Source organism: Amia ocellicauda, chromosome 1 (genome assembly GCF_036373705.1).
Source record: "Amia ocellicauda isolate fAmiCal2 chromosome 1, fAmiCal2.hap1, whole genome shotgun sequence".
NCBI classification, from domain to species: domain Eukaryota; kingdom Metazoa; phylum Chordata; class Actinopteri; order Amiiformes; family Amiidae; genus Amia; species Amia ocellicauda.
In genome coordinates, this window is record NC_089850.1 from 4875213 (window position 1) to 4888959 (window position 13747).

Consider the following 13747-nt stretch of genomic DNA (forward strand, 5'->3'; position numbering starts at 1 on the left):
CATTGTCATGGTGCAGAATAAATTTGGGGCAATTTAGATGCTTCCCTGATGGTATTGCATGATGGATACGTATCTGCCTATACTTCTCCGCATTGAAGAGACCATTAATTCTGACCAAATCCCCAACTTCATTTGCAGAAATGCAGCCCCACACTTGCAAGGAACCTCCACCATGCTTCACTGTTGCCTGCAGACACTCATTCGTGTACCGCTCTCCAGCCCTTCAGCGAACAAACTGCCTTCTGCTACAGCCAAATATTTCAAATTTTGACTCATTAGTCCAGAGCACCTGCCGCCATTGTTCTGTACCCCAGTTCTTGTGTTTTCGTGCATAGTTGAGTCGTTTGGCCTTGTTGCCATTTCGGAGGTAAGGCTTTTTGGGCGCAAGTCTTCCATGAAGGCCACTTCTGACCAGACTTCTCCGGACAGTAGATGGGTGTACCAGGGTCCCACTGTTTTCTGCCAGTTCTGAGCTGATGGCACTGCTGGACATCTTCCGATTGTAAGGGGACATAAGCTGCAGTAAGTTTCCTTGGCCGACCAGTGCGTCTACGGTCCTCAACGTTGCCCGTTTCTTTGTGCTTCTTCAAAAGAGCTTGGACGGCACATCTGGAAACCCCTGTCTGCCTTGGAATTTCTGCCTGGGAGAGACCTTGCTGATGCAGTATAACTACCTTGTGTCTTGTTGCTGTGCTCAGTCTTGCCATGGTGTATGACTTTTGACAGTAAACTGTCTTCAGCAACCTCACCTTGTTAGCTGAGTTTGGCTGTTCCTCACCCAGTTTTATTCCTCCTACACAGCTGTTTCTGTTTCAGTTAATGATTGTTTTTCAACCTACATATTGAATTGATGATCATTAGTACCTGTTTGGTATAATTGTTTAATCGTACACCTGACTATATGCCTACAAAATCCCTGACTTTGTGCAAGTGTACCTAGAAGAATTGATGCTCTTTTGAAGGCAAAGGGTGGTCACACCAAATATGGTCTTGTTTTAGATTTTTCTTCTGTTCACTCACTTTGCATTTAGTTATTTGATAAATATAATCTATTAACATGTCTATTTTTGAAAGCATTCTTACTTTACAGCATTTTTTCACACCTGCCTAAAACTTTTGCACAGTACTGTGTGTGCGTGTGTGTGTGTGTGTGTGTGTGTGTGTATATATATATATATATAATGTCTCTGGCTGCACTGGTGAAATTTCCCTGGATATTGCCATATTGTTGTGTTTTCAATGTCCAATGGAAAACAGAAAATAATACAGCCAATGGATTGCACAGCTGCCTTGTACAGGACACACAGCATACTGGATTATTACAGGAATATGAGAAGGGTGTTGATAACTCTAAAAATAAAAGGCTACTCTACTGCCTGTTGGAAGTGAGAGTGCTCCTGCATTTTTTTGTTTCTGCAGTTTTCAAAAGACCAGCTAAATGTCTTTCCTGGCATTGAGAAAAAGACAGTACTGTGCTGCTACTCAACCACCTTCAGTGTTTGCATAAAGTGTGATGCATGATATGGTAATTTACATTTTACACTGGAAGCAACACCTCGCTGTGCCAGCACAGACTTCTGTGTAAATGTCTCTTGTGCAATTTTTCTGACAGATGCTGAATCAGTGCTAAAACGCAAGATCTGTTTGCAGCATTAATGTGATTAATCCATGTAATTTAGGACAAGTTGCTCCATTAGGACATCATAGTGTGAGTAAAGCATTGAACTTAGTAGATCTTTTTTACAGGAACACTTTCTGGATACTTATCAAAGATTTTACAAACCATTTTAAGTATATATGTTTGTGCAATAATCATTTTATTTTGAACTATCATTATTTTGTATTGACCTTCAGATCGCAGGTTGATGCATCTTGTCTGGGTATGAAATGCTTTTGTGGTTAACAGACGTCGCACTAATGAGACCTGATGTAAATCTGGGATGAACTCCAGTGGTGGGAGGGAGAAGTCACCCTCAATCCTTAGACCTGCAGCTTGGATTATTGGAGACATTATAAAGCCCTTGCCCATGCCCTGTCCCTGAAGAGAAGGTGTCCGACTCCCTTAGTTGTTGTGTGCTGCAGTGCGCCCGTTTCTGTCAGCAAGTGACCTTCAGGGTGTCTGGGGCCGTCAGTTTAGCACTGGGATCTGTAGAGAGTATTAAGGGAGTTTGTGAAAATTCAGACTTGTTTACTAGTGTGTGCAATGCCAGAAACATCCTTTATGAACGCTTACTGTACTAAAGCTGCATGTTTTCTGTGAGGTTTTACTGTGGTCTTACACTAATGTTATCTGTGATGATGGAACTGTAAATTGAATATATTAATATTAGGGCTGTCAATTAACGCGTTAATAACGCATTAACGCAAATTCATTTTAATGGCACTAATTTTATTAATGCAGCGCGCATTTTGACCTGTAGCCTAGCCCGTAGTTGGAGAAATGGAGATGCAGCCATAGCGAGCCATAATACAGGAAAGGATGCAGCAGCAAAAATAAATGGATCAAGAAAAAGGTCTTCTGAACGGAAAATTCATATACAAAACGATGTCTGAAGTTGTCTGCATTGATTGTCGATGTGAATTAAGTTATCACCGCAGCACGTCGAGTTTAAAATTACTTGATGGCGAAGCATCCAACTGATGCAGAGAGCTCTCCTCAACCTAGCCAAAGGCAGAGCACACTAGATCATTTGCAGCGGAGACGGATGGACAACTCCACAAGCAATAGACTCACCACAGCGATAACTAAATGTAAACATGCTTGTGTAAGTAAATTGCTCAGTGCAAAGAAAGAGAAGTAATGGGAACCTGGTATTTCTGTTATTTTTTTCATGTGTCTAATAGACATGAACATGTTCTTTGAAAAACATCTATGACCTTTGAAACATGTCTAGTCTTCATGCTCTATGTTGATTATGGTTTCACATAACATAGATTTGTATAAAGCATCCATATTTGTCCATGCCCATGTTGATTAGAGTATTAAAAACTTGAAAAGTATTAATTTAAGGTACATTTAGAACAGATAAAAATGTGCGATTAAATTGCGATTAATCACGAGTTAACTCATGACAATCATGCAGTTAATCGCGATTCAATATTTTAATCGATTGACAGCCCTAATTAATATACAATGTTTTTGGCTAAAGCTGTGGTGTGTTTAATTTTGTGTGCATGCATGCGTAGTGTTGTCAACATTGTGTATCAGATCTGTTTTACTAAACTTAAATTGTATTCTCCATCTTGTTTGCTAATGGACACCTACATAATACCTACTTAAAAACCTGTTTATAAAGTTTTAGTAGACGTTCACATTATTATTTTTCTCATTGCATTTTTGCTGCAATATCTAAGGAAGGTTCATCCACTATGTTTAGCACAATACAATTGTCCATTGAAATCTATTAAATGAGTAAACTACAGTAATCCATTATAAACTACACTTTTGCAATGCTTCTTGTGTAAACTGTCATCCTGGATAAGTGTGTCTGCTAATAAATACATTAAAATAAACCTTAGATTATTTTAACTTTAAGAAGTAAAAATATGTTTTATCGCCCCCTGGGGTTGAGTCAATAGCAAGAATAAAATGTGCAAGATATTACACCGTAGGTAATTTGAATTCACATTTTTATTGCTAAACATCCTTACGATAAGAACCGTTTTTCCCCCCAAGGTATAGATGCCAAGCATATCCTAGAAGACAACCTATATGATCAGTTCTGGACTGAGTGCAGTCATCTAACAATCTCTCACAGTCCTCTAACATTGTGCTCCCCTCGTCTCTCTTTACCCCCTTTACAGATCTGTCAAAACATCCTGATCCTTTGCCTGCGGGAGCTGTTTGAGTTCAGGTACATGCAGACAGATCCAAACTGGTCCAACTTCTTCTACGATCCTCAGACGCACAGGGTGAGTACGCTGCTGTTCGCTGTGAAGGGGGGACAGCTTTGTCGAAGTCAGAAGTCCATTGGTACACATGCAAGGGGATGACAAAGCTTAACCATGAATTTGAGCTGAATTATTGGTTTGACCGCTGAGGTTGATTTAAAACTGAGCACAGTCCAATTGCTGCAGGGCGATCTTCTCACAGTGGAGGGAAGTGAAAATGCTGTCGGTGAATGTGTGTGTATATAAACCAATCAGCCATAACATTATGACCATCTGCCTAATATTGTGTAGGTCCCCCTTTTGCCGCCAAAACAGCCCTGACCCCTCGAGGCATGGACTCCACTAGACCTCTGAAGGTGTGCTGTGGTATCTGGCACCAAGACGTTAGCAGCAGATCCTTTAAGTCCTGTAAGTTGCGAGGTGGGGCCTCCATGGATCAGACTTGTTTGTCCAGCACATCCCACAGATGCTCGATTGGATTGAGATCTGGGGAATTTGGGGCCAAGTCAACACCTTGAACTCGTGATTCATCAGACCAGGCCACCTTCTTCCATTGCTCCATGGTCCAATTCTGATGCTCATGTGCCCATTGTAGGCGCTTTCGGCAGTGGACAGGGGTCAGCATGGGCACCCTGACTGGTCTGCGGCTACGCAGCCCCATGCGCAATAAACTGCGATGCACTGTGTGACCCAGTCGTCTAGCCATCACAATTTGGCCCTTGTCAAAGTCGCTCAGATCCTTATGCTTGCCCATTTTTCCTGCTTCTAACACATCAACTTTGAGGACAAAATGTTCACTTGCTGCCTAATATATCCCGCCCACTGACAGGTGCCATGATAACGAGATTATCAGTGGTCTTAATGTTATGGCTGATCAGTATATATATATATATATATATATATGTGTGTGTGTGTGTGTATATATATATTTATATGTATATATGTATATATTTATAGGCCAATATATATATATGCTGGCATGACGAGACCTAGCCTGACTGTGAAGACAAACCTCCAAAGCACCTTAATTTCATTTAAGTCTTGATGGGCCTGAAGGCACAACAAGGTCAAACCGTTTATCTTAGTGGTGAAGCCATTGCTTTCATGGTTTAATTATTTTTTATGCTGCTATGAAAGCAAGGAGGAGACTAAAGTTCTGCTTAATATGATTTAGTGAATAATGACTGTCGTAATTGTTTAGTATGTTGTTGTCACATTGTTGCCTTTTTTACTTGTAGGTTGCACTGTTAGATTTTGGAGCTACAAGAGGATTTGATCAGGACTTTACCGATGTCTACATTGAGGTGAGACAAACATAGCTATCTCCCATCCATCCATTATAGAAAAGCCTCAGATAAGATGATGAAAGCCATGAGAAATGGAAGGAAAAAAATCATGATTATTTATCGTTCTTCAGATCATCAAAGCAGCATCGGATGGGGATCGAGAGCTGGTGCTGAAACGATCAATAGACATGAAGTTTCTCACCGGGTATGAATCCAAGGTAAGAAATTCTGTCTATTCAGCTCATATCAATCCACTGCTGGGTGAAGGCTCCCCAGGATGTTTCCACTTGCTTTGATCTAGAGCTTCTTTCCCATGCTATGCCTGCAAAGTGTATGACTTAATCTTTGCAGGCATCTTAGGTGTTCGTCTTCTAGGTCTTTTTTTTAGTCTCTTGGGATCCATTCAATAGCTTCTTTTGTCCATCTGTGATCTTTTCTTCTTACAATGTGTCCGGCTCCTTTCCATTTTAATATTTTCCACTCTTCATGTTTGAATTTCACGTTTGTTTGTTCTTGGAATCATTAATTAATTTTTCTGTCTCTTCTTGTTATTCCAATCATATATTTTTCCATGTTTGTTTGTGTCATCTGTAATACTTTTGCATTTAGTTTCCAGATGTTTTACAGTTCTTGAACAAAGCTGTATTTAACCTTGCACATCTATGTAGTTAAGTTCTCCACACCAAGGTAGAGTGTATTGAAGTCAGTTTATTAACTGACCATTGTTGATAATAAATATGGAATTCATACATGGAATGGATGGGATTTACATCATATCAACCATTTTACTACCATCATATTACACTCTGTCACTGTGACCTAAAGGCAAAACGATTGAACTAGGGCTGCAACACCAAATCGATTAAATCAGTTACAACGATTATTAAAAATTGTTGGCAACGAATTTCATCGTCGATTAGTTGGGTCTACCGCGCAGCTACCAAAAACAAAAACTGAAGAGGCGCCGGCTGCAGTCCTGTGGAAAGCCGTGAAAGTCTGAAGTATCGAGCACTTCACACTGAACTGCGCAGAAGACGGTCTGCAGCTACATGAGCGCGACAATGACGCATGAGCACTGAGGAGCACTGGAGCCATGAGGACAGGGAGGGAGAGCTCAGCTGGTACATGCAGTGGCACTGGAACCGACACGACATTTATAGTCTGACATCCGATAAGGTGTCCGTCAACGTCATGGCAGGTTTTTTTTTTGTATTATTATTAATAATAATAATATTAATAATATTACACTATGGATCCGTTAAAACCGCACTAAGTGCACAGCCTTTCCGTTTCTTGAACTGGTATGTGTGAAACAAGCTACGTATGTTTCTTTACCTCCTCAACTACATTTTTTATTAATGTTCATATTAAACATTTTATTTATAACGCAATCTTATTATACCCGCTACAGTCAAGCAAGTTAAACCAGACACAGTAAAAAGACAAAGTAAGCAAGAAAACAAGCAGGGTAGCCAATAAAGGGGAGCAAGCAATACAAAAAGCCTAAGAGGATTTTAAAACTGGCAACTAACAGAGATCCTTTAAAACTTATTTAAAAGTGTAATTTTTAAGACATTTCTTTAAACTAGCGTGTGTAGCGGCGCTTCTCAGAGCCTGTGGAAGTGCGGAAAACGTTTGAGCTTCGTTTAGAGTTTACAACGCGGCTGCTGAAGAAATAATTATCTTTTACATAATGTTTACGAAATATGTTAAAAATGTTCGCACATAAACTACACCTCACCGTAAAGACACAAAAGCAGAGTGCATGTTTCAACTATTTATTTAAAATACTATTTTAATAGTAAAATAATATTTTACTTTTAATGTGTTGTTGTTGATCTGTGCTTAACCTGTACCTTTCCTGCCCGGCTCCTGCGCGATAACTTGCTATATATTGTCGGTCTATATTGATTTGCTCTGTTGTAGTTATTCCTGGTCAGACACTCAGATGATGAGCTTTTCCACCAATCCACGTCTTCCTCTCGTGTTTCATTGTCTGATGACATTGTTAACGCACATCAAATCACATCGAATCGCACTCGTTTCACAGTCAGTGTGCAGGTGGGAAAGGGAATATGAACACACGTGTTTTTCTCTTTTCACGCAAGTTGTGATCATATGCATCATCCATTGTGCATGTAAATTTAAATATTGTGCTACTATGAATACTTGTATCGTCTCTCATTTCAGGATTATTATTTTTTTACCTCCACAGTGCAGTATTGGACTGCCGTGGAAGCTATTTGATGTAGAAAAGTTTACTTTATTTTTCATTATTTATCAAAAGAGTTTAGCACCTTTCAAACTGAAGAGTAAAACAGCTTTGTGTTTTTAGATTAATGTAAAAACACCTGTTAATATATACACTATATACAATAAAGCCCTTTATTTTGTGCACATATGTTTTCTATTGGTTTTATAACTGCCATCTCAATTTGTTTTAAAGAGTGCATTTCGCAAGATGAGGAAAAACTCAAAACTTTAATAAAATACTTGCATTTAATGCTGGAATTATTTTTATCCGATTAATTGAAGTAGTAATCGACAGATTAATCAATTATCAAAATAGTCGTATGTTGCAGCCCTAGACTGGATGACCTCATTGTAGCATTTAAAGAGCTGTGTCACCCGGGTGTGACTTGGACAGTGATCAAGCCCCAGAAGATTACCTAGCTCTCCCGTTATCCTGTAAACCAGATATCTTACGAGTGTCCTCCTCTGCATCTCACCCAGGCCATGGAGAATGCTCACGTGGACGCAGTGATGATCCTGGGGGAGGCGTTCGCTTCGCAAGTGCCCTTTGACTTTGGCTCCCAGAGCACCACCCAGCGCATCCACAACCTCATCCCCGTGATGTTGAAGCAGCGGCTGTCCCCCCCGCCAGAAGAAACCTACTCCCTGCACCGCAAGATGGGCGGCTCCTTCCTCATCTGCTCCCGGCTGAAAGCCAAGCTCTGCTGCAAGGACATGTTCGATCATGCCTACGACAAGTACTGGAACGACAGGAAAAACGGACCAAGCGAGTGACTGGCAACGCCCGACACCGAAGCACATGGAGAGTGAGGAATCCCACATCGGGGCAGGCTGAACTAGGGAGAGTTTGGAGAGTTTTACTGAGCCCTGTCCAGGCCTGTCTGTTGAATGTAAATTGGCACTTTTTTTCCTCCTCTGTTTTTCCTCCATTCTCCCATCCTTCTGCTGTAGGAGTTTGTAAGGAGCACGTTTAACATTTGCCTCTGGTTAACATTTTGTCCTTCAATCACTGTCAATGGACGCACTCAGCAAAGAAAGGCTTTTGTTCAATTCGACACTTGGAAGGGGGGAGGATGATTTGTTATGTTGCAAGCAAAACAATAAATAAGACTGCAGAACTGTGCATGAAACTGAGTTCAAGGGGGAAGTTCCGTGGCATTAGTTTGAAAATGATTAACTTGAGTGAGGTTTTTCATTTTTTATAATTGTTTGGACATGTTGGCATCACCCAAGATCAGAAACGCCAAATCACAATTAATGTATAATGCCCCAAACATGAGAGGGTTAGTATTTGTTTAAATGATGCATTCACTCTCCCCCATTAACTTGTTAATAATATATTTGGGTGGTGCATTCATGTCTGAACAATTTCAGGCCAAACTGAATCATCTGTTTTCAGCAGGGAGGAAAACAAAATGAAAGGCAAAGAACAACGTTATTCTTTTGTGCCAGCGTATGCAGAAGGCATCTGATTCACAAACTTCTAATGACAGACAGTTTTGTACTACGCACATACGATATGAGTTTTGAGTTGAGACACACTGCAATTCCTGAGGTATATAGAAAAAAAGCAAGAAAATGGAGCAGAAACGTTTTGAAGGTCATTGTCCGTTTTCAGTTCTGTAAAAGATGGAAAGGCTCACTTTGTGATGTTATTGGAAGAATTATCTGGTGATGATGGAGGGGATTCCTGTTGTTTTTGCTTTTGTTTAGTTTTTTTTTTTTTGTTGTTGTTCTTTTTGAAGTGGTAGGTTCATTTGATTCATTATTATTTCCAAAGCCTGCCTTTCTCTTTAATATATTACTTTTTTTTTTCTCTCTCTTCTCTCAATTTTAATACCTGCTTAAACTAGGAATCTGTTTAGTACTTAAAACTTTTATTGGGCTTTAAAAGCCTATTGTGCTTGTTAACCGGTGGTTGCTTTGCTTCTTTACGTCACATGATCAAAGGCAATCATTGCAGGATTGTATATTTGTTAGTTGTTAAAATACTGTGGTACTGAGGAATAAAATTTGTATGCTGTAATTTTTCTTTCTCTTTTTGAATGCTTGACTTTTTTTGTAAGGATCAAAAATCATTAATCAAAACAAAATGATTGTAGAGCTTTGTAGCTAAGTTTTTGTGGACGCAATGGAGATGTGCCTATTCGAATAAAAGGTCAGGGATCCAAGAAATATTCAGTCCTTATATGACTGAGATTTTATTATCTGAGTGCTACGATGGAGATGGATTTTTAATGTTCAGATTAAAGATGCTACTTGTAAGATGAGGTATGAAAATAAAATGTAAATGATCTTGTAAAATATGTGCACTTAAGTCTTTTCCAGTTTTGCTCTGCAAATACTCATTATTCATGCATTACTTATGATGTACACAGCTTTGGGTGAATAAGATGACCAAGCTTTATTTTTCTACTGATGTTAAACATAAGAATATTCTGAATAATCACAGCTACAATCCTGTGCAGGATGATCAGGGCACATATTCATAAAACAGCTCAGAATTACTCCTAGTTAGTTTAGGAGTAAGATTACTCCCCGCTCAGAGTAGGAGGTAGAAGTCAGTCATAAAGCCTCTTACACCTACTTTTAGCTGATTTCAGAGGAAGCTCGTATCTTTGACTCTTATTATGTTTTGTTTGGTAAGAAACCTACTCACCATCTTTGCCCAGTTTTATATAGACTCTTGGTTTCTTAATTTAATTGAAGCATACTTGTGGGGAATCTTGGGTTATTAATCTCAAACGAGAGGTCCCTCTCCTCTGATCATAAAGAGGGTGACATGGTCGTCTTTAGGAGACTAATAACGCCGTGGCAGACGACCCCCCCCATTTGCCACACAATATTAAACGCATTGTAGGAGCTCAAACTGTTGAGTAGAAGAATATGATGCAAATATTATACCTTATCTTCTTGCTGAAAGGTAGTCTGTAACTAAATGTCTTGAAAACAGAATTTGACTTTAAGGCTGCAATAGGACATTGGCATCATCTGTAAGGAATTAGAAAGTATAACTCGATGGGAACGGATTGGAAAAGAGTCATTTATTTTGAGCACAGACTGCAGCACTGAAACTATATTGTTGTGGCCCAGCTTGTCTCCCTTGATTTGTGAATCTCTTATACATCAGTGGTTTGTCATTTACCAGCCATGATTGTCCAGATGGTGTTAGAGTGGGTCCCGAGTGGTTTTGGGGGGTAAAGTGACTCCCTGAAGCTTACCTGGATTTGGCTTTTTCACAAAGCTTCTTAATAAGTTTCTGCCCAATTAATTTTTTCACCCCATCCTGAAAAGCCAAATTCTGTATCCATTTTGCTATGCAAATACCATAAAAACCCCACACACATTTAGGGGACCAGTGTATGTGCCAGTCAAAAGCAAATCATTTACAATTAAAATAATAATAGAGATGTAAATGAAATACAGAGTTGACATTGAAAGGCGCAACATTCATCCATGGATCTGTGGGTGATTTTTCATGTATTCCCATCAACTTATTTTATGGTTTTACCATGTTCTCTCTGCTAAGACCGTACCTTGATTCACCACAGTATACACTTTTAAGGGATAAATATTAATAGGATATATTTCTATGCACTAGTGTACCGTATATACTGTGTCCTGCATTCCCCACCTTTTTATTTTTATAAAAGCATAAATAAAAGAATGCCAGGATTGATCACATCAATTGTCAGCCCTCAGAAGATACACATGTAATGATATGATTGTATATAGTTATTGATGTGGACTCCTCGGACTCGATATGGATACGGATACAGATGGATGAAATGGGAAGCGGTCTCTGGGGTAAAGTACAGCAAGGTTAAATTTTATTCACAAATTAAATAAAAACTATAATTAATAATTAATATTCCAAACCCATAGCCATGGATGTTAAGCGCCATGCTGCTGAGAATAATCTGGGCTGTTCAACATTGTTATTTTCTGTTGTTTTTGGTTTAACTTCCTGCATCGTGAAACAAGATCAGTTTGTGTTTGGAAATTGTGAGGTAATATTTGAAATAAATGTATTCTGATGATTTTCCCTCAAACCAAACCTTTAGTTCACTATTCGTCTCTATATGTGCAGTGTTACCAGGGTCCTCTACAGGGAGATGTTGAATAACTCGGTGAACTCTTACTTCAGTGTTCCTTTTACAGGAAATGTCATTAGTTAGTATTTTGATGTACATAACACGGGAGAAAACAATATAAAATATATTTATTTGATATAGTGCCTCTCATGTTGAGGAAATCACAAAGCACTTTACAATTAAAAAATTAAATTTAAGCACATTAAAAAACAACACACAAACTAATAATTTACAAAGTAAAATCAGTAGAGTTAATAGCGAAAGAGTGATCAGAAGAATGTAAAGTTTTACTGTAAATCACAGGTAATAATGAGTGTCTAGACACAAAACAAGCAGCAGGTCTTGATTTGTTACTGGTTCTAAGTAAACACAGCCAGTATTGTGATGATGGCATTTTCTAGTGCAGTAGTATTATTCTCGGCAGGTTGTCTGAGTCGAGGCTGAGGAAGCTGTTCCAGCTCATGCCATCCACGGATGGAGCAGGATCTCCTCCAGGGTCAGCCAACTGGCAGTAGAGATGTTACAGCAGCTGTGGATCAGGTCACAGCAATCTGTCAGGAGGGAAACAAGGGTCTCAGCTCTGGCCCAAGAGGAGCCTCCGAATATCAGTCACCTCTGTCTGATATCAGGTGAGCTGCACTGCTGTTATTAGTCAGGCAGGTATTTCTGTGCCATTGAGATAATGTACATTGTGGAGCAGGGGATTAAATGTACCGAAATCAGAGAAGTTTGAACAATGAATACTAAATTTACTTTTATAATGATCTTAACTCACACACAATGGTCGGGGATACAGCAGTTATGGTATTTGTTTAGGCTTGACCTGTGTTGTATTCACAGGGCGTGAATATATTGCTTGTCGCTCGGCATGGGGTCGTGCAGTTAAACAAAGTCTGTCTCAGCACCCCTCACCTCTTGAAATACAACTGGGGAAAGAGAGCCTTCCCTGTATAATCGAGTACGAGCTGCACAGCAGGACATACAGGAGAACTCCCACTGACCACACTGTGGCAGGAAGCGCCCGGTACTGTCCAATGCGCATTGTCTCCGAGGCCAAGAACTCAAGAGTACCTAGGAGAACAAGTTAGGAAGAAAAGTCTGGTAAAGGAAGAGCTGACAATATATAGAGTCCGTGGCTCAAGTTACCATAGCTAAGCTAAGAAAGACAAAATGTTTGTATATCAAATGTATGCTATATATTCAGAATATTTTCATACTGTTTACTAGACACGCACGTATCTGTGTTTTTATTCCATAAACGTGCAGAAACTCATCCCTGTGAGACAGCAAGATTCTGAAGAATCATAGTTCCAGCGATGATTGTTATTAAAACACGCTTAATTCCAATAAGATCCCCAAACACTGCGGATCTCCATTCTTCACGTATGAAGTGCCATTAAAGACTGATCTCAGGGCATCGAGCCATTTCTCTGGTGGCATCCATGCCTTCTGTGTGTGTGAACACTGTGCCGCTGCTCACCGGCCTGGTCTGTGTAGAAACCCTCCCGCAGGCGACTCGCCAGTCCGAAGTCAATGAGTTTGAGGCGGTGGCTGATGGTCTCCACAAGGATGTTCTCGATCTTGAGGTCCCAATGGACCACTCCACGGGCGTGGCAGTGCTGAAGCGCCTGCACCACCTGCTGTAGGAAGTCCTTGGCCATGGGCTCCTCTAGGTAGCCGCCCTTCTGCTTTACGAAATCAAAGAGGTCCATGCAGGGCTCGGGAGTGAATTAATCCAGCAGCCCGACCACACCGGGGCAGGACGGGGCAGCAGACACCTGCTGATGGAGCGAACCTCCAAGGGCACTGGGTCCCTCTGCTGAGGCTGGAGAAGAGAGAGAGGCAGGATAGCAGATATATCAAATAATAACTATAATCATCATCATCATAATAATAAAACTGCACTGTTTAAACTACAGACAGCAGGCAGACTCCACACAGACACCAGAGCCAGATCCCGGGTCCCAGGAGCTGAGAGGCAGCCGTGCCCACCACTACCACCAGCCACCCAGTACAGCGGGACACTGCTGATATTTGTTGTTGTTAATACATTTTTTAATCATTTGGACTGTAATGGAAGGTCCACTGCAGCGCGTGTGAACGAGTGAGGTGTCTGTCCTCAGCACAGCGCCTGAACACCAAATGGCAGATTTGAAACAAGTTTATGGCAGCAGGAGTTTATCCTGACTAGATGTAATAGTTTGTATTTATGTAGGGTTTATT

The 13747-nt window shown here is 40.3% G+C and overlaps 1 protein-coding gene across 1 annotated transcript in view; it reads left to right on the forward strand.

Moving 5' to 3' along the window:
• Window positions 1-9734, forward strand: part of coq8aa (coenzyme Q8A, genome duplicate a) — a 49803-nt gene extending 40069 nt beyond the window's left edge. The window contains exons 12-15 of the mRNA XM_066706318.1: window positions 3805-3912; window positions 5130-5195; window positions 5309-5395; window positions 7911-9734. Coding sequence (XP_066562415.1) covers window positions 3805-3912; window positions 5130-5195; window positions 5309-5395; window positions 7911-8204 — 555 coding nt within the window. The 3' untranslated portion in view covers window positions 8205-9734. The remainder of the gene's footprint in view (window positions 1-3804; window positions 3913-5129; window positions 5196-5308; window positions 5396-7910) is intronic.
• The last annotated feature ends 4013 nt before the right edge of the window (window positions 9735-13747 follow it).